This window comes from Rattus norvegicus, chromosome 7, assembly GCF_036323735.1.
Source record: "Rattus norvegicus strain BN/NHsdMcwi chromosome 7, GRCr8, whole genome shotgun sequence".
In the NCBI taxonomy this organism is placed as follows: domain Eukaryota; kingdom Metazoa; phylum Chordata; class Mammalia; order Rodentia; family Muridae; genus Rattus; species Rattus norvegicus.
In genome coordinates, this window is record NC_086025.1 from 68,483,469 (window position 1) to 68,505,350 (window position 21,882).

A 21,882-nucleotide genomic window follows, 5' to 3' on the forward strand; every position below is an offset into this window, starting at 1 on the left:
ATGGGGAGGCCTGGGTCCAGTTGTGTATGTTCTTTGGTTGGTGGTTCAGACTTTGAGATCTTCAAGGGTCCAGGTTAGTTGATTCTTGGTCTTCCTTTGTAGATGCTATCTGCTTTGGGACCTGAAATCCTTCCTCCTGTTCTTTTGTAAGACTCTCCATGCTCCAACCACTGTTCAGCTGTGGGCGTTTGTATCTGTCTGAGTCAGCTGCTGGGTGAAGCCTCTCATAGGACAACATGCTCCTTTCTGCAAGCATAACAGAATATCATTAATAGTGATTGGTGCTTGTCTATGGGATGGGTCTCAAGTTGGACCTGTTATTGGTTGGCCATTCCCTCAGTGTCTCTTATCCCCACCCCCGCGCTGTGTTTGCATTGTTTGTAAACAGGACAGATTTGGCATTGAAAGTTTTGTGGATGGGTTGGTGTCTCTATTGCTCCGCTGAGGTTCCTCACTGACTACAGGAGGCAGTGTCTCAGGTTCCATATCCTCAGTGTAGCGAGTCACAGCTAAGGTTCCCCCCATTGATTCTTCCACGCGAATGTGCCTGATCTCATCTATAACTTTTTTAAAGAATGAAGTTTCTATATACATTTTTAGTCATGTATGATCAATTCCTTAGAAAATGTTTCTATAATTTTGTAGTTGCAAATATCTTACTAATGTGTTTAAATTTTTTTAGACTTATGAATCTGTATTGAAAAGAGAGGTTTAGTCAGGATATGTACCAGGATATATACCTATTATTATTAAGGGAAATATCATATTATGCTCTTGTTAGCCTTAAAGATTTAAACATCTTTCCAGTTTGTTAGGCAAGGAATGACAGTTTAACAGGCATTTATTTACTAGGATTATGAGGGAAATCACTGGGCATTTGACTGTTGATGTAGCCATTCAGGTTCTTTGTCTATTTAGCTGGTGAGCAAATCTTTACAGATTGATTTTTAGATGACTCTTGATATGTGTTAATGATAGATTTTTCTTTCTTATTGCTTGTGCTGCTAAGAACAATTTCTACTGAATGCACCTGCTTCAAGGTTGTACGTAACAAAGTATAATGCTGTAGGTGGCCACCATGATGTGGTTATTAGCTGTGGGGGCTATAAGAAGCAGGGAACCAAGGATAGTCTAAACTAATGTGACAAACATAACTGAAGAAAAGGCTAGGCCAGGTGTGTGGTGCGTTCATACCTGTTACCCAGGCTCTCTGGATACTAATGTGGAAGGGAGGGTTACAAGTTCAAGGCCAGGCTCGGTTGCATAGCAAGACCCAGTTCACCCAACCAGTACGCTCTCCAGATAGCCAGCCTACTTCTTCTTTCTTATAAATTTAGCAGTAGCTTTATGTATTTGCCCTTCCCACTCATTTTCTTAGCAATTCACGGCTTAGTCATTGTTTGATTTTAAGGAACCCATGATTGTATTTGTCAGTTTTCTGTCTCCCCCATCCCCCAACATAGATTATTCTCCCCTGGAGAGTACTGTTATTGTGATGCCTTGATTTCCAGTAATGATTTTTATGACTTCTTTTTCATGTTTCATAGATACTCAAAGGCCAGTTATTCACAATAAACCTTCTAAGAGACTTTATTTTAGACTTGATTTTAGTTATTCACAATAAACTTTTCAAAAGACTTGGCCTAATTTTTCTCCATATCTTTGTATCAGCAGGAAACTATTACAGTTCAGCTGTGTTGGTCTTCCATAGTTGTCTCTTTCTTAGGAAGGAGAACTTTGATTGCTATGTCCCTATTTGGTAATAATCTTATTTTTTTTTAATTTTATGTGTCAGATTTTAATTTCTTTAAAAATTATCTGAAAAATTCCTTGAACATAAATTTACTTGACTTTATGTAGTTGATAATAACACTTTAATTATTTCCATACTTATATATTTATAATCTGAGTCTCTTAGCCAGTTTTAATGTATGGTTTTAGGATACCTATAATTAATAAAACTGTAAAGAGTGATTGACATTTTATTAAAATGACATCATGAAACATTATTAGATTTGATCATATTTTAAAAAAGGGTAAAAGAAGGAAATAATCGTATTTTCAGTTACCAAGTTATATATAATTTCTCTTCTAGAATAATCTAGAAATCTCATATGAATGTATCTTACCAGCTCTGTTTCCACAGTATTTTGTCTTAATCTTAGTTCTAAAGCATATTTATCACAGTAAATATTTTTTAATTCCTAAAATTTTAGTGTAAACATTACTCATTTTATTATTAGAAATGCTTGAGACATTGTTAATTTTTACATAATTTCTCATTGTAGGACTTGACATTGATCTACTTACTTTAAGAGACATATCCTTTAGGCAACTTGTTGTTGATTCTTTTTGTTTTCCACATTATAGATTCATACCTTGGTAGAGAGTCTGAAGCTCTCTATCACAGATCAGCAGCTCCCTATGTTCATCCGTATAATGCAGCTTGGGATTGCACTATATTATGGAGAAATAGGCAATTTTAAAGATGGTGAAACAGAAGACCCTGCCTGTCTCAGTAAAGACCCATTAGGAAACCTTACAGGTAAGTATAACGGAAACTTCATTTAGAACTATTGATTTCCACACTTAAAACTTTAAAAGTAACTTTAAAAGTATAGCAGTTCCAGTCACTGCCCATCCTGACAGCATTTGCTGAAGCCAGCATGTTTCCATTTGTCACCAGGCTGATGATTATGTTGTCATGGTTCATGGTTTTCATTTGCATAATTTTGATGAATAAATATTTCTAGTGTTTTCATAGGTATTGGCCTTTAGTAACTTATCCATCTTTGTAGAAGATATGTTAAATATTGCCCATTTTCTAGCTTTTTATATTTTATTACAAATGTGTTTTTATATATTCCTTGCTTCAAGTTAATGAGTTTTCTTTGTCAGCCTGCGACTTGTTTATTCATTTTTAATTAAAGCATTATTGTGTATGTGTGTGTGCATGATGTATATGTGTGGTGTGTGTGTGTGTGTGTGTGTGTGTGTGTGTGTGTGTGCGTGCATGTGCATGTATGTGCATGCATGAGTGGAGGTTAGAGGAGACTTTTGTAGAGTCCAGTCTCTTCTTTCACTTGTATGTGCTTTCCAGGGACAGAAGTGAGATGATCAGACTTGTGGGGAAAATGTTTTACCTACCGGGTCATCTTGTGAGCCCAACATTCTCACTTTTAATAGATAGTTCATGGACACAAGTTTTAAGTTTTGATAAAATCTAATCTGGAAGTTTTTCTTTAATAACTGCTACTCTCTGAGCTAAGGAGTTGATTCAGTGGTAAAAGAATATGCACTGCAAGCCTAGGGATGGGAGGTTGGATCCTTGGAACCCACATAAATGTCGCCTGGCCCTGGCAACCACTGTGGGAGGTTGGATCTGCAGAGTAAGGCCTACCAGACTAGTTCTATCAGCCAGCGCCGTAGTAACCGCGAGAAACTGCCTCAAGGAGTAAGGTGGAGAGGACTGGAGCAAGACTCCTACCGTCAACCTTGCGTCTCTCTACAGCTCGCGTGCTTCCACATACGGACAGCTCATGTACACAGCCCATGGAGGGCAGTATCACTGCCTTCTGGACCCTAAGACAGTGCTAGGCTTATTTTTTTTTACTTTTTATTTTTCAATTTTATCAAAGAAGAAAACAACTCTGCTGTTTGTATCTGGAGGAGTTTGGTTTAGGAGTTTTCCTGTTTTTTTTTTTTTTTTGAAAAGCAAGGATGTTTTATTTACCATTTTATTGTGTACATGTAGTTTATGTTTGGAAAAACTTGCAAACCTCTTGGGAAGTTTTGGGCAGCTTGCTAATGACACCTGTTGGTTCCAACCTTTTTGTTATTTGAACTTGGGGTTCACCGAAGCATTTAGACCTGTGCGTTCTCAGCTTGCATGTGTATGTGGACACATTTTGAACATATTTCTACCTTAGAGAGTTCCAGTCACATGTATTTTAGGCAACTTGTTTGCTGGAGCTCTTTTGTGCTTTCTTTATCTGTTAATGTTTCTTACCTTTCTTTCTGTGTTTTATTTTATATAGTTTCTATTCCTAGAATAAGTCAGCAGTTTTCTCCTATGACTCATCTGCTTTTAGCTTTATTTACCATATTTTTGTGTTTGAAAGTTCAGTTGGAGAATCATATGATCTCTTTTTAACCTGTTTAAGCATTTTGGAATACATGCCCTCTATATAGCTGTTTGGTGTCCTGTTTTAACACTGTGATTTTTATTATTTCTGGACCTGCTTACCTTTCCTTCTTATGTTTTTTATTTACCTTAATAAATTGTATTTATTTTTATTTGTTGGAGAGAGGAGTCTTACTAGCTGCCTTGTCTGGATTCAAACTGTTGGGCTGCAGCAGTTGTCTGAGTCTCTGGTGTAATGATAATGTCACTGGGTTGATGGATGTGCACCACTGTATCTGACTGCCTAGTAGTTTTTGATTGAATGCTAGACATTGTAGATTTTATCTCCCTGAGTTCTAGACATTTTTGTGTTTCAGCAGATAGTGACATTACTTGGAAATGTTTCACTTTAGTCTTGCTTTAAGTCTGTTAGATGGGAGCAGTGTGGCTGTCAAAGAGGTTAAGTTTCCCTAGATCTGCTACACTGTTTTCTCTTCTAAGGAAGATCCCTAAGGTCGATTGAGTTCCCCTTTTATGGCTGTGACTTTTAATTTATTCCAGGCAGTAGGATGGGGTTAGAGAGTTCATTATTCTTGCCTCCCGTCCTGCAGTATCTAACAGCCATTGTGTGGAAACCTTTATATATATTTATTTGGGAAGATATAATCTTCTGGATGTTTTTAAGTGCTTAGAGCAAATATATTGGATTATAAAAGAAATTATTTTTTTCTATTTAAATGCTCTTTATTTAGTTAAAATGACTTTGTTTTTATTGACAGGCACTGAGGATGAAACTAGATTAGATATGCAGTATCCTGCTCCGTACAAAGGCCAAGAGTTATATCCACAGGACTATGAGGAGCCTCAGGGATGGGTGTCCTGGGCCTGGTCATTCGTTCCTGCAATTGTGAGTTACGATGATGGTGAAGAAGACTACCCTGGAACTGACCCTGCGTCAACCATGCATCAGCAGAAAGCACACACACTGAAGGATCCCATTGTTTCTGTAGGATTTTATTGCACAAAGGCGACTGTTACTTTTAAAGTAGGTTTCTCTTTCTTTTTTGTTGTTGCTAGTATCTGTTAACTTTAGTGAACATTTATATTTTAGCAGCCTTGTAACTTTAACCAGGGGGCTTAGCAGATAAAAGGTAGAGAGGGTCTTGTAGTTCTTCATAAAACTGCATCATCTTTCTATCTGAATTTTTGAATTTTGGTTTCTTTTTGTCTTATTAAAGTTGTCTCTACTTTTCTGTCTTATCTATGTCATAGCTACTCCCCTGCTCTGAATCATTCGTTTAGTGTATAGACCTACTTTATTATTTCTAATGTAGAGGTTCATATTAAAACAAAAATCTCATAGCTAGGACTAGAGAGATTTCTTGGTGATGAAGGGCTCAGATTGCCCTCTCAGAGGGCTAATTTTGGTTCCCAGCCTCATGTCAAGCTCCAGGGGATCCTGTGCTCTCTTCTGGCCTCTGTGGGGCACTGGGTTCATGTGATGTAACTCCACCATAGACAGACACATAATTAAAAATAAAATTAATCTTTTAAAAAGAATCTCACAGCTGTCTCATTCTGATTTCTGTATAACAAAATTTATTGACACATAATTAATATTAATGAGATTGAATAATATTATTCACACATGCATGTAATAAGTATCAGAAGCTAATTTTGTCCCCATTGCATGTTTTTTTCAACTCAACTCTCTGCCACACCCATCTCAGTCTTTCATAATCACTGTTGTTATTTTCATTCAACTTCTTTTGGCTTCCACCTATGACTGAATATACATACTGGTGTGTGTGTGTGTGTGTGTGTGTGTGTGTGTGTAGAATGTTGCTGTTTTTAATGTAATGTTTTCTAGTCACATCTATTTCCCTGCATATTGCATTCTTTATTACTGAGTAATACCCTAATGTGCGTATGTTTCACTTCAAAGTCCTCTATTTGGTGATAGGCTTCTAGACTGGTTCTGTATCTTGGCTGTTATAAGTAAACAGTGGTATGATCATTATGGGTCTGGAGGTTTCTCTTTAGCTTGCTAAGCTCATTTCCTTTGGATATTTATCTTAGGTGGGCTACTGGAGCATGCCTGGTAGTTGTATTTTTATCTCAGTACTGTGTTCATTTGGCCATACTGATTTGCATTCTTGTCATTAGGATGCCTGAAGTTCTTTTCTCTACAGCCTTGCTAACACTTGTAATATATTCTTAGTTTTTACTTTTAGATTTATTTATTTTACTTCATTTGTATGAGTGTTCTGCCTGCGTATGTGCATGTGTACTATGTCTGTCTGGTGCCTACTGAGGTCACTAGGCAGTGGATTCACTGGAAGTAAAGTTAGGATGATGGTCTATTGGTATTGGGAACTTAATCCATGTCCTCTGAGAGAGTAGCAGATGTTCTTAACTCCTGAGCCATCTCTCTAGCCCAACTTTTAATTTCAAAGGATTCTATTTTTCTCTTTATTCTCTTTGTTTAAAATAGTTCAAGTTTGAATTTAAGTCCTCTTCTATTTTCAACAGTACTCAACATACTTTACTCCTTTATTAAAAATGAATGTAAGATATACATTCAAATATAGTATGATAGAAACATGTATCATTACAGTGAGTAAAAAGGGACATTCTTTTGAATAAGTGTAGTTACTAGTGCTTGGTACCCCTTATATATTTTTCAATAATATTTTGCTTTCCCTTCCTTAATTCAGCATGAGTTTTGTGTTATTTATTCCCTAGCTTTTTCTAATACCATTAGCATTCATTTAGCATGTATAAGCAGTTCTTAATTTTTGCAACAAATATTTACTTGATTTTTTTTTTTTTTTGACTCAGAGTCTTACGTAACTCAGAATGGGCTCAAACTGTTTAGTTAATAGCTGAAGGGTGACCTTGGGCTTTTGATCCTGCTGCCTTTCCTTCTTAAGTGTTAGGATTACAGCCACCCACTGCTATAAAATGTTTGTTAATATAATTTATTAATATAATTAATATTTACCACTAATATAATTATATTATAATTAATATTATTATAATTGATATTCATTAATGCTAGCTGTGTTTCAGGTGTTATTTGTCTCCATAAATATACTAGTGGTCAACCATGTAGCCTGTTAGAATTTACATTGTAATTATAAGTCAATGAGATGTAAAGTATGTTTATTAAGTGTTGGGTAGAAAAATGAGTAAAGTATTAGTGTTGCATCAAAAAGAGGACTGTGCATTTTAAACTTTGTTGACTGAGAAGGTCATCTTGTAAAGGAAGCATTTAAGCAAGGATGTGTGGAAGAAAGCCGAGTGGGTATGTAGGAATGAGCATTTCAGGACTAGCAAGTGTAGATAACTCAGGAATTATCAAGGAGGTAGCTAGTTTAGACAGAGTGAACTAATGTGGAAATAGTTAAAACTATTAGAGGCAGCTTGGCTTTGCAGTTTGCAGCAGTGTAATTTGAAAACTACTTAGGTCATGTTAAACTTGTCTTTATTTCGAGTAAATTAGAAAGTTTTTGAACAGAAAAATTGTATGATGATTTGAATTCTCTTGTAAGCTGGATCATACTGAGTGTTGCGTTGACTGGCTATGTGGCTGTGGTGGATCTGATTTGTACCCACTCTGCACTGGACCCTTAGGGCCAGGTGGCAGTTTGCTGTCATTTGCACGGCTTGTACTTTGCACACTTGGTTTTCCTGTGCTGCCCTGGCTTCCCTACTGCTTTACCTGGTGTGAAAATCCAGCGTTATCCATGGAACTGCTCAGACTTTATGAGTGTCGTGTGCTAACTCACCACACTAATTGTTGCAGTCTACATTTGTTGCAAGCTAGTCACGGACTATGAATTCTTAAACTGCAATTCAGGATGCATTTTTTTTTTTTTTTTTTTTTTTGGTTCTTTTTTTCGGAGCTGGGGACTGAACCCAGGGCCTTGCGCTTCCTAGGTAAGCGCTCTACCACTGAGCTAAATCCCCAGCCCCAGGATGCATTTTTTAAAACTTTATGTTGTGACGAAAGTCAATGATTCAAACCTTTTTAAATGATTTTTGTTCAGTTACTTTTAAAATGGAGATTATTGTAATATATTTTTTAACTTATTGATAAAAATTAATTATATTTCATAGACTCAGTATAGGAATTTATATGCAAAATGTCTTTGGAGCATTGTCCTGTATTTGTTATCAGTCACTAGGTATTTTTAAAAATGTAAAGCATTTGCATTTCTCAGAGATTTCTCTAAGGAAAATATGCTAAGAAAACATTGAAATTCAGGGTTCTGCTTGGATTCGAAGAATGTATGGACTTAATTTGTGGTTTATATTTTGGTCAGAAAATAAGGTCATATTTCTCTATTAGCATTTTGAACAGTTGATATTATTCCAATGAAAATCATGCCAAATTAAATGTAGCATTTTTGTAGTAATGTTTAAGTTGTTCTTGTAATGTTTAAGTCCTTTTAATCAATTAATTGCTTTTTCTGTAGAGTAATTGTAGACAGCTGAAGGCTGATCAAGTTTTAAAATTTCAATTTAACTTTAATATTTTAGCTTTCCGAATTATGTTTAAAAATAACAACTTTGAGAATGCCATTACTAGAAACATAAGAAATAAAGGCTTATGCTGTAAGAGAAAAAAAAGTAGAATTATTAGAGTAAGTAAGTTGGTTCTCAGTATAAAGTAATCAGGCTTAAAATTATAATTTCTAGTTCAATAAATTTATTTGGCTTAAATTACATTTTTTAAAATGTGATTTTTGTCTTCGCATTTCAATTTAAAAAATATTATATCTCTGTCTTGTAGGAATAACAGTAACCAAATCATTGCCAAACCCAGGAAGTACATGTTAGTTAAAGCAATAGCCCGTTATCCTGGGAGGGAATGTCAGAGCTGCAGAGAAGCTGCTGTGCAGGGCAGTGTCCCTGTTCTGTTTCCTCTGTTGGCTACCAGTTTATGCTGTCACGCTATGTTAGCCACACCAGCAACCAAAAACCGATGCAGTGCTGATAAACTCCAGACTGCAATTCAGTCCTGCAATTTACTCTTTTCATTCTGTGATGGAAACTAGATAGCCTGTTGTGTTCAAAGAAAAGCAGTTTAAGGTTAGGTGCGCTCTCCTACTTCCAGCACTTGGGCTTCAAAGGCAGGGGACTTGCTGCAAGTTCCAGGCCAGTGGGGTATATGCAGTGAGCCAAGGATACACAGGGAGACAGTATCTGAGGAAACCAGTCAGCCAAGCAGTAACATTCAAAAAGGGAAGCAATTTTAAATAAAGTAGATAAAATATGATACATAAAAGTAACACAGTACAAGCTTTAGGGAAACAACACTGTATTATATCACTGCCCACATTGGTACCTGTGCCCAGCAGGTGAGATGTGTGTGGCTGACTAAGTAGATGGATGGAGGGATCATGGGGCAGTGTGAGTGAACGCCTGCCATCCTTCCTCCCCCTAGAGCCAGAGTCTTGTGAAATCTACTGTGTTTCTTCTTAACTTACTTTTCCTTTAAAAATAATGAAGAATCTTGGAAGTGATAGAAATTAAACACTTGGAAATATGAAGGGATACAATGAATTAGAGCCATAGTATATACAATACTTTTGTGGTAGATTTTTGAACTATTTATGAGTAGGACTGTGAATACATGTAGCTTTCACCTTTAAGTGCAGTGAAGGAGTTAAATGTGGTACTTCTGTTTAGACTCACATGTTTGACCATTCTGTAGTCCGTGGATAATCTGTAACAGCTGGTTTATTTGTTTATTTTTTTGCACCTGTTTTTCTGCTTAATAATTAAATTTCCTGAATCTTAAAATTGGCCTTATTTTCATGAAAAATGACAGTGCATTGCTCTTTTCGGCTAGTTTTGATTTATTCTTAATATTCTTTTATTTCTTAGCTCACTGAAATGCAAGCTGAAAATAGCTATTATAGCCCACAGAAAGTAAAATCTAAGGAAGTTTTGTGTTGGGAACAAGAAGGAACTACAATTGAGGTAACCTTTCACCATTAAACCTGGTACCATGGGCCCTTGTCATAGCCATTTATTTAAAATATTTAGATTTATAGTCTTACACATCGTTGTCTTTTAGTGTTGTTAGTTGAATAGTTATTCCTTTAATATGAAATGTGAATTTGTTTCATAACAGGTCTGTGTGGGTGTGGGAGGCTTGATGTTCACAGAGTGCCAGCCATCAAGGAGGTTTGAGGAGACAGACAAGAAGGCTGTTTGTTATAGAATATATCATCTCTGAATACATTTGAAAGGCAGCAATTCTGACTGCTTTATGTAGAATGTCTACAAGGAAAGCCTGTAATACCTTTATTAACTACACGTTATTAGTTCTAGTGTTCCTTTCTTCTTACAGGCTCTTATGATGGGAGAAGCTTTCTTTGATTGTCAGATTGGATTTGTAGGTTGCAGAGCCATGTGTCTTAAGGGAATTATGGGTGTTAAAGATTTTGAGGAGCATATGGACAGAAGTGAAACCGTAAGTCAAGATTTCCCCATATTTGAGATAGGTAGCAGTGATAATGGAATATAATAATGACCACCATGTGAGATCTGCTTGGCTGTCTTCATCAGAGGCTCGCAAGAGGCCTGTTCTCTTTCCTCTGCATTTCCCTTGCGAGAAGTCATGTATCTCAGAAGACATGAAAAAGTTGCCAGCACGTAATTCTTGGAAATCATTGCAAATATGTTCCATTCATAAATGCTTCTTTGCTTTTAGTGGCATTTGCGTGGAGTTCCGTTTTTGCTTATTGAGTGTTGTTTGTGAAAATAAACAATACACGTGGGGCTAACATTCCTTTCCTGTTTATGGGAACTCAAGCTTTAGTTATTTCTGTTGAGTGCTAAACGAATGGAGTATTAAAAACAACTTTAGTAATCTAATGACTTTTCCTCCTGTTCTGATTTATACATTAATTTTTTAGGAAGCCTGCTTCTTCATTTGTGGTGAAAATTTAAGTACAAAAGGTTTGACATATCTTACAAATTCACTGTTTGATTACCGGAGCCCAGAGAACAATGGCACCCGTGCGGAGTTTACCTTGGATGCAGCTCACCATAAGGTTGGGAATAAATAGAGACTTGAACTGAATGCTTGTGTGGTTCGTTGAACACACAACGAATGCATGTTACTGTGAATGCTGTTTTCTTCTCAGTTTCTTTTAAGCACTGGTTGTTTATTGAAGCATTAGGAATACTGTAGTCCAGTTTTTACACCTGTATAGGAATAAGGGATCTGTGGAAATGCTTAGGTTTTTCCAGTATAACTATTATGAAAATGAAGGTGACTTTTCACTGCATACTTCTTAGTCTTCAATTTTTTCATGTAGCAGGTATTTATATGCTTATAGAATATTAGTTCATTTTTATATAAATTTAAAAATTGTCTTGTATTCATATAATACAGACTAATTTATATTTAAATTTTTCATTAATATTGTCTTTCATAGTTAAACTAAAAAATTTACTGTTTCTGGTGTGATGAACACACATTTCAGTCCACCTTCAGTGTTTGAAATGTTTCATGTCAGTATAATTGAAGTAATTACGGAGTGACTCTATTTGAGAGGATACATTATTGGACAGTTTGGTGATAGTGACCAAAGGACACACAAAGTGACAAGAGTGTGTACTACCTACTCTATTAAAGCTATTTATTAACTAGACATTACTGATACAGTGTTGAAAATGTCTAGTAGAATTATGGCTGGCCGCCAGTGAGGTCAGCGTTAAGGGAGCATTGCTTTTCTGAGGAGTGAATTCTTTGGCTTAGATATCTTCGTTTGCATTAGCAATCCTTTGAGTTGATGCAGTCCTCAGAGGGTATTGAATCAAATGTATTCTGTTTTAACACTTTGCTCTGTCCAATGCTCTGTTTATATTTCCTTGGTGGCAGGAGATACACACTGAAATAGCTGGCATGCAAAGGTTTGGTGCTTTTTACATGGATTACCTGTATACAATGGAGCACAGCAGTGGCAAAGGTACTAGTTCTCTTGGATTTGTATTTACCTTTCCTTAAACTGAAGAAAATAAAGTTGTCTTCAAAGTGCGTTGGCCCTTGGCAGGCTGTATTTTGTTATGTTCCACTTACCTTCAGGTATTTTTTCGGGAATGGTTTAATTTTAGTGTTATAATTGAATTTTCCAATAGAGTTTAGCATTTAAATGCATTTTTTTGTGTAGCTGCTTGAAAATATATTTATAATAGCCAACTAATATTAGTATTTATTCATATTAAATATAAAAGTTACATGTAAAATTTTATTTTGCTTTAGCATGTCAGAAAAACAAATACTTCCTTTTCTATACCTAATACATTTTGAAAACTATATAGATATCTTTATTAAAAAGTTTGCTTTGAGCATATAGAAGTAAATTCTTTCAGTGCTGAACACAGGTTTCAATAGTCATTCAAGTACGTGATAACTATAAAATCATGTTAAGAACAGTAGTATAAATGTACTAGGAGAGGTCCAGGTCAGAAAATGACAGCTGGTTTGAAAAACTTCAGAGTTGATCTTGAACATTGTTTCTTTTTTATTAACTCTCTGTGTTCTTTATTTTGCATTTTTTTATAAGTGTAGTTTTTTATTAGTGGAATTAAATACTGCATTTATGCATTCACTTTTTATTTCTGATTGAAGTTTAAAATGTTGTTATAAAATTGACTTCTTCTAGGTCCATCAAGTCAGCAAGACTTTCCTTCAGGGAAAAATGAGGATTTTGGAATAGTCCAAGAAAAGTCTACCAAGAGCCTTGTTATAGGGCCTCTAGATTGCCGCCTGGACAGCAGTGCGGTACATCGGGTTTTGAAGATGATTGTTTGTGCCATGGAACATGAATATGAACCATATAGCAGGCTCAAACCAGGTTTGTGTTTGGCTTAATTCTTACTTGCCCAGCTACTTCACTGATTGGGCAACTCAGTTTCCTGTGCTATTTACTTTTTCTCTGTTTTGTTTGGCTGTCAGCATGTGCTTTTGAGTGTGTAGGTACCTTTTAGAGACTGAACTTGTGCAAGTGTAAAGTGAGACTTGGAAGTTTTGGCATGATATCTTGATATTACCATATTAGTTAGGGTCTCACTGCCATGCTTTCGAATGCTATTTCCAGTAAATATTTGTGAAATATGACTTGAACATGCAGATGTAAGAGTCAAGGAAACCTAGGAACAACTAATTTTAACACACACTGTGAAGATAGTTATTGTGTGTTTTGAAAATAAATTACTTTCACTGGAATAAAATAACTATAGAAAAAGGAAAGCACCTAACGAGAGAAGATAGGGTATTGCTGAGAACTTCCCTGTGACTCACAGTGCCCCTTCAGCCCTCACTTTTATTATCATTTGGCTTTTTAATCAATGGGTATGTATGTGTGTTACATGTTTATGGTCGCACAGACGCCAGAAGAGGTCAGAGCCAGTGTAACTGTATTTGCAGGAGGATGTGAGCCTTCTAATGGGTGCTGAGAACCAAATTTTGGTACTCTGGAAGAATAGGAAATGTTCTTAGCTGCTGAGCCACATCTCCAATTTTTAAGGCTAACTATTATTTTTACTTTTTAACATCTGATAGTACTTGGAGTTTTTGAATGTTCCATTCATCCATCCATCCATCCATCCATCCATCCATCCATCCATCCATCCACCCATCCATCCGCCTGACTGTCTATCCATATTCACTCCCTCCCTCCCCCTCCCTCTCCTCTCCCCCTCTTTCTCCCTTCCTCTCTCTCTCCCTTCCTTCCTCTTTTCCTCCCTCCCTCCCTCCTTTCCTCCCTCCTTCCTTCCCTTCCTCCCTCCCTCTCTCCCTCCCTTCCTTCTTTCTGAGATAAGGTATCTTTGTGTAGCCTTAGATAGCGTGCAATTTGCTATTGTAGAAAATTTTTCAGGGTTTCTGTTCCACTTTTGATCTCTTTAGTCCAGGATAAAGATGCATACAACCTTTACATTTACAATAAGCCTTTATTGGCACTAGACTTGGGTGGATATCTACCTTCTATGCTATTAAAGTCTATTTCCTATTGAAAACTCCAAGTTATTACTTCAGTTATGTTTCATCTGGTCTACTCTTAACTCCAGCTGGCTAACCGCATGAGGATTTGGGCCGTGCTTTTATGCTTTTTTGACTCCTAACTCATAGTTTCTTCTTCCTTCTACGTCTTCTTCTCCCCTGATGGTTCTTCTCTGATCTTGGGCTCAGAAATCCTAAACCCTGCCATCTCTTCTGCCCAGCTATTGGCTCTCTGCATCTTTATTCACCAATCAGAAGTACCTTGGTGGCAAAGTCACATAGCCTTCCTTGGGTCTTCTTGCAGACTCTCTAGTTTCTGGGGCAATCTGGTCCTGGGGGCCTGTACTTAGCATTACAGTACATAGCAAAGTACGAAATGTCAACAGTAAGTAGAATTGACTGCCCTTGAGCTCATAGAGATCTGTCTGCCAATGCCTCCCTGAGTACTGGTGTCAAATGCGTGTGCTACCAAGCTTGGTTTGAATTCTTATAAGTGGAATTATACAGCATTTGCTCTCTTTTTATATTTGTGATATATGTTCTTTTGTGAGATATATGTTTTTACTACTGTATAGGCTGCTTTTAGGTGGATATAGTTTGGATAAGTAAATAAAATTGATATAATAAATAAATAAAATGGATATAATAATAAGTAAATAGTTATAATAATAAACAAAATGGATATAAAATTTATTATAAATAGATAAATTACAAATATTATAAATATTATATTATAAATTATATAAAATAGAAATTAATATTTTTTCTTTTATTGGATTTAAAAAAATTTACATTTCAAATATTATTCCCTTTCCCACGGTTTCCCCTTTGGAAACCCCCTATGCCATCCCTCTTCCCCCTGCTTCTATGAGGGTGTTCCCCACCCACCCACTCCCTCCTACCTCCCCACCCTGGCATTCCCCTATACTGGAGCATAGAGCCTTCACAGGATCGAAGGGCCTCCTCCTATTGATGCCTGACAAGTGCATCCTCTGCCACATATGTGGCTGGAGCCATGGGTTCCTCCATGTTTAGTTGTTGGTTGGTGGTTTAGTCTCTGGGAGCTCTGGGGGGGGTCTGGTTAGTTGATATTGTTGTTCTTACTATGGGGTTGCAAACCTCTTCAGCTCCTTCAGTCTTTTCTCTAACTCCTCCTAAAATAGAAATTATTATAAAATGATATAAAATAAAATAAAATATAAATAATAATATTATAAATATTATATAAAATAAAGTTTTATTTATAATAATAAATTGGATATAATAAATACAATGGATATAATCCATTTTACTTTCAGTAAATATTTGGTTAGTGTTTTGTTCTTTTGCTGTTTTCATAGCAAGCACTAGCTTAAATGATTATACATTTTCACTCTTAGGAGATACTTCCAAACCGCATTTATGAATGGCTGATATTTTACTCCTATAAGTTGACTATGAAGCTTCTGGTTGTTTTTGATCAGGTTATAGTCTGCTACCAGATGGTGATGGTCCTTAGGCAGAAATGGTTTTATATCTTAAACAATTGGAGAATTTCATTTTATACTTATTAAAGTTATATGAAACTTACATGTGAGTATCTTTAGTGAGTGTATTGTATGTGTTTTGAACTCAGGGCCTTATACCTGCCAGACAGCTACTTAGGGACATCAAGTCCCATACACACAGACTTGTTGAGCTCTTTGGCCCTTCATTGTTTTTAGCTGCCTTTGTGCTCCAGTGGTAGATGGGAGTAATTGTGACACAGTGACCCACAAAGCCTCATCCTTATTTACAGAAGACTCTGTAGAAAGTGTTTGCTGTCTCTTCCCCAGATGCCTGCCAAAACTTAGTCATCTTTTACAGTTTAACCATTCTAGTGGTTGTACTGCCCCTTTATTTGCAGCCACACAATGACATTGTCTAGCTTTTTATCTAATGTTCAGCTGTTTGAAGCAGCCATATTTTGGGTAAGTCACTCCAACCCCATTTTACTTAATTATTTTAGGTAGATTTAAATTTTTTATCAAACACCATTTTGGGGGCTGGAGATGTGTAGAATTCAGATTCTTTTCCAGCATCTGCTTTGCTGCTCAAAACCACCTGTAAGCAGGGGATCTGACCGCCTCTTTTGGCTTCTGTGGGCACTAGGCCCATATGTGGTACACACATACATGCAGGGAGAACACTCATACATGAAGTAAATAAATCAGAACGGAAATCTAGGTTTGTTGGGGTCTTTCTTTCCATTTGCGTACATCTTTATCTGTGTATTTGTGGGAAATGGTTTCTCTGGTTTGTGTCTTTATGCATTTAATGTTAGTGATATATTACTGTGCAGAAAATTGTTACTCTTTTAAAGAAGGAAATTAGGAATTCTTGAAGAGATATATTAAAAAATATTTAATTTCTATGTAGCAAAGATTAATATACTTATATTAACCAGTAACTTGTATCTAGAGTAACTTATGACTGTTTCACTGTTGAAGAATTACCCTTAAAATTTGGGGAATGAATTAATTCAGTTTTTAGTTGGTTAAGAAGATTAACTTCTCATTTTCACTTCAGAGAGTAAGGATGAAAAGGAGGTAGTCCTGAATCCTGAGGAAGTGGCTTCTTTGGAGGAATATATTCCTACTCGGCATACAAGTGTTACTCTGCTCAAATGTACTTGCACAATTTTTATGGCAGAATTCAATTTACTTGACCGTTTGCTTCCTGTCATCATGGGAGGAAAGGTATATTTCTCGTTCAGTAACATGCTTTCAGTGGTGCATGATAATTTTGGTTATTAAATTAAGGTGTATTTGTTTATGTATTAACCCTGATGGAGTAAGCTCAATGTAACTAAAGTTCCTGATTTTTAAAAGGTAATATTAAATACAACTTTAATAGAATAAGCTAAGACTGTATAAAGAAACGGTGAAGCGTATAGCTTCTGGAAGTGAGACCATATACTGCTGTATTACCTCAAGTAGCTGCTTCATATCCTTAATTCTAATTTTTTAAGTGGTTGTAAATTTAGTGATTAAGAAATAAAACGCTCTGCTGAATTAACTATTTCAAATAGTACATTTGTTCTCCACCCCCCTTTTTCCCTCTCCCTCTCTGTGTGCACACATGGATACTTTATACGCCACAGCACCCCTTTGGAGGTCAGAGGGCAGCCTGTGGGATTCAGTTCTCTCTCTCCATCTTGTGGATCCCAGGGCTCGACCTCCAGTCCTGAGGTTTAGGGTCATGCCCTTAGCTGCCAAGTCAGCTCACCTGCCCCTTATTTCTTAAGCACACAACAAAGGCAAAGTCGTTATTGCTGTCACCTCTCCTTCATGGCGACATTGCAGTCAAAGGACCAGCTGACACACATCATGTATGGTAACATATTCTGTACTGCAGCTAAGTTTTCTCATAGATCCCCAGTTATATTCCAGTTGTGGTACTCAGAAAGGTCTAATAATGTCTTAATGTAATGAGAGAAGCCAACAATCTAAACAAATCATCTTGTTCCTATTGAGAACCAGAATTGGGTTGCTTTAGTATGTATATACTTCTATTTGTACTTACTGAAGACATGCTACTCATATAAGCAAGTATGCACTTCACAGGGCTTAATTCTAATTGTTGACAGCAGCCTCGTGTTCATAGTGAGATTTCTACTCTTCCTTTTCGGTGCTGTTCTCTGATACTAAGGATTTACATTGCACAAGGGCAGCTTAGAGGTTAGCTAATAATATGAATAGAATTTCATGGTGATTTGAACCACTCTCTCAGTAACATTTCCTTGCTAGCAATTTTCCCTTTGAAAATTGATATGGTTGAGGAAAAAACCCATGATTAGAGAATATCTCAAAAAACAAGCAAATGCGAGAGGCACAGCAGGAAAAAAATAAGGCTTACAAACAGGAAAGACACTCAAAACTATGTTACATCTAAAAGTATATAATGAAAAATACATCTAGATAAGTTTTATTTAAACAAAAATCTTTTCAAAGAGCCAAGGAAAATCTGGAGAGATAGCTCAGTGGTTAGGAGCAATGGATGCTCTTGGAGAGGAGATAGGTTTAGTCTCCCACATGGCAGCTTAGTACATTTGTACTCCAGTTGCAAGGGATCCAGTACCACCTTCCGCCCTCTATAGGTAGCAGACATACATCCATATGCAGATAGATAAACATGGAGGCAAAGCACTCAAACGCATGAAATAAAAACTTAAAATCATCTTTTTAAACAAAAGCCAAAGAAGAAATATGTTCTGTGCAAAGGAATCAAGATTGAATGCACAACTAATTCGCACTAAGAAACCACACAAGCAACAAGAAAGAGGAATGGAATAGGCAAAGATATGGGGGACCTAGAACTAGTATAATTTAAAAATGAATTAGAAGCCAAGGAAAAATCGAGAACAGCTTTTGCCAGTAAATTCTTAGAGTTTATTAAGATAGTGGCATTTTTACATATGGACTTAAACCCTATTAACACCAGGAAAAAAAATGAAGGTAAAGAATATTGTTAGAAATTGTGTTGGGTATGCTGGTTGCAGGCCATTAATCCTCGCACTTGGGAGGCAGAGGCAGGCATGATTTGGTGAGTTCGAAGCCAGCCTGCTCTGCATAGCAGAACATGCCCAAGGCAGCCAGAACTACATAGAGAAACCCTGTTTCCAAAAAACTAAAAAGGAAAACAGAGTATTATCAGAAATCAGTAGGACTCTAGAGTGTGACATAAGTCTGTTTAAAGAATGAGGAACATACACATTTCCCGCAGATGTTAAGAATCTCTAAGGGAGTATTGTGTGTTATTCCGTCATAAGTTAAAAAAGAGAGTATGAAGATTGAGGCGGGGATGTTGCTCTCCTGCAGTGGGGCTGTCCTCTGGGAAGGGAGATTGAGGCGGGGATGTTGCTCTCCTGCAGTGGGGCTGTCCCCTGGGAAGGGAGCTGTAATGTGGAGTTCCTCAGACGCCCGGGCGGGCGGGCGGGCGGGCAGGCGTATGCCAGCTTCCTGTGCTTCCCACTCCGACTGCCGTGTGCTTCATTGATGCTACTTTCATAGGAACCCAAAGTAAAGTCATTTAGAAAGCAAAGCAAAACCATAACTCAATTGAAAATAGTTTCAAATTACTGATGATGGAAAAACAGGGCTTTTGGATTAGAGAAACTGCTCATAGATAGATTGTCTCAAGGCAAAGAGGATCTTGGCTTTCTTCATTAAACGTCAGGAACAATATTTAGTGTTCTCCTCTTGAGGTTTTTGAATGATTAACAAACTATGGAGAGATAATGCTCCTTCCCGTTGATTGAGAAATAAACATCGTTAGCTAAAGGAGCAAGAATAATTTTTAAAGAAGTGCCTTCTTTAAAAGCCAAGGCACACTTGGACTATCTAGAAGACATTGTATTTGGTTAGTTCATGAGCGTTCTAACAGCTATTTCTAGCTGGGTTTCTCACTGTGAAATATGTGGATCTGAAGTTGATGTAGAGGGATGTATGTAGATCAGCCCTTGTTCTGCTAGAGTGTAAAACTTACACCATTACTTTCCAGAACGCAAGTCACTTCACGAATGCCACAAACTTCCAGTCACTTCGGCCTTTGCCATCCATTCAGATATTGGTGGATAAAATCAATTTGGAACATTCTGTCCCAATGTATGCTGAACAGTTGGTCCATGTGGTCAGCAGCCTTACTCAGCCTTCTGATAACCTTCTTCATTATTGCTATGTCCACTGCTACCTTAAGGTATGGAAAGAGAATTTTCTTATTTGTTAGTGTCTGTTCACGGTAGGAATGTCAAGCGAGTTACTTTGTGCTTAAGGTTGTAGTTTTAGAGAATCAATATTTCAGAAGGTAAGATTAAATAAGATTTAGTCACTACGCTAGTATAATTAAAATGTTTCAATTTTTTTGATTCCTAGTAATTAGTAGCTGATTAAATAAGATTTAGTCACTACTCTAGTATAATTAAAATGTTTCAATTTTTTTTTTGATTCCTAGTAATTAGTAGCTTAATGTTTGGAAATTGTTTTCACAGTTTTGAAGATCTAAAAGTATCACCCACAATGAGTTTTGAAGCAGTGTGAAAAAAATGTTTAATCTGGGTGTTTTAAAAAGCCCAGGATTTCCTTGAAAAGAAACACGAATGTAGGCATAGTGTTTCATAAGGAATCTCTAGCACAGGTTGTTAGTCATTTTCCTCTTGTTGGAGTCACCGTAAGTTCTTGATTTAAAGGGAAATACTTGATTTGTTTCAGTGAGTCCATGTGCATGCATGCGTGCATATATGCATGTGTGTATACACACTTGTCCATGTGGCTGTGAAGCTGAGGTTGACCTCAGATATCTTCTGTCACTCTCCATGTGATTTCTTGATAGTGGGTATCTGCTGTAATTGCAGTGCGTGGATTTGCTGCCCAGTGAGCCCCTGGCTGAGGTTAAAGGCATGTGTCACTATATGGGTGCTAGGGACTTAGGCTACTTTGTGGTTCCTTCTTTCTTCTACCTTTTTCTTTCATTAATATTAGGTAAGAGACAAAAAAAGGATAGGAAAGGAAAGAGTCCCCTGAATAAGGTCGGGGGTTGGGAAGGGGCGATGCTATCCTTGACTACTTCCTGCTGATTAGGGGCATAGAGTTCCTTGGAACAAGTTTGATCTTTACCGTCAGGATATGTAAATTTTCTTCTTGTTTCTTCTTTGCTCACAACTACATAGTAAGCTGTGACCAACAGCAACCAACAACAGCCAACTGACAAGCCAACCAGAAACCCATTCTGCCTCTTGGAACCCTATCATTTATAGACTCTCGGAAAAGTCCCCAGATTTCCAGATGTCGCACAATTGCAGAAACTATCTGCACCTGTCAAAATTATGTCTCTGCTGGAGTATGAGGCAAATCATAACTGTTGTGGACAATCTGAAGAAGCCCATATCACACACCTGGGATTAAAACAGAAACATATTCTTAAATCATATATCTATGTTCTTTAAAGAAACTAAAACTCCAGAATTGTCACTACAAGGGACCAAATGCAGATCTTTATGCTTGTGAGGCAGTCTATCTTCTTGGTCTTTCCATCCCCAACTTAAAAAAAGATATATTTAAAAATAGTTATAGGGTCAGTTAAGTGGCTCACTAGTTAAAGGTGCTTGCTACCAAGCTTGTTATGTCTGTGGTGCTGAGAGGACAACTTGTGAGAAATACTCCACTAAGTGAGAGTTTCATATACGGGGCTCAGCTCCTGAGACTTGGTGGCAAGCACCTTGAATCTGATAAGTCATCTCAGTAGCCTCGTCTTATTCCAAAAGAGCACTGGATTTCATGTGAAGGAGTTCATGAGAAAGATTAAAGTACTTCCCAGATAGAGCCCTGTTCTCACTTGATACATTGGTGGCTTCAAAATCCTTAGTTATATATTTAAAATACATTTAAGACAATAGTTCTAGATCTCTTCATGTTTTAAGTTTAACGCATTGAAATTTAACTGTTGTCAAACTACCTCAAACAGAAAAACATACCTTCCAGGAGCTTCACTTGGAAGTGAACAGAGCGGCAGGCACTCGTGACTGCAGTGACTGCAGCTGCTCTGGTGTTGGCCCTCCTCACTCGCTCACCTGGCTGTGCTCTGTCTGGCAGGTGTTTGGTTTCCAGGCAGGACTGACGTGTTTGGAGCAGAGTGGGTCTCACTGCCTGCCTGCACCCATTGTTCCCTCTTTCAGTACTGCCCTCTATGGGAAGCGTCTGAAGCTCCCTGCTCTCTGGTA

General features: G+C 37.1%; 1 protein-coding gene across 17 annotated transcripts in view; it reads left to right on the forward strand.

Annotated features, from left to right (window-relative positions):
* Positions 1–21,882, forward strand: part of Vps13b (vacuolar protein sorting 13 homolog B) — a 576,579-nt gene that overhangs the window by 46,473 nt on the left and 508,224 nt on the right. For 15 of the 17 annotated variants that reach the window (XR_010052974.1, XM_039079215.2, XM_039079218.2 and 12 more), the window contains 10 exons: positions 2,371–2,545; positions 4,903–5,168; positions 10,019–10,114; positions 10,488–10,610; positions 11,056–11,193; positions 12,027–12,114; positions 12,811–13,002; positions 16,695–16,864; positions 19,668–19,862; positions 21,755–21,879. Coding sequence is in view for 16 of the 17 variants with exons in the window: in XM_039079215.2 (XP_038935143.1) it covers positions 2,371–2,545; positions 4,903–5,168; positions 10,019–10,114; positions 10,488–10,610; positions 11,056–11,193; positions 12,027–12,114; positions 12,811–13,002; positions 16,695–16,864; positions 19,668–19,862; positions 21,755–21,879 (1,568 nt within the window). In the remaining variant the exon portion in view is untranslated. Of the gene's footprint in view, positions 1–675; positions 1,760–2,370; positions 2,546–4,902; positions 5,169–8,126; positions 8,187–10,018; positions 10,115–10,487; positions 10,611–11,055; positions 11,194–12,026; positions 12,115–12,810; positions 13,003–16,694; positions 16,865–19,667; positions 19,863–21,754; positions 21,880–21,882 lie in introns of those variants that run through there. The other 2 variants (XM_039079220.2, XM_063263567.1) reach the window with 2 other exon arrangements.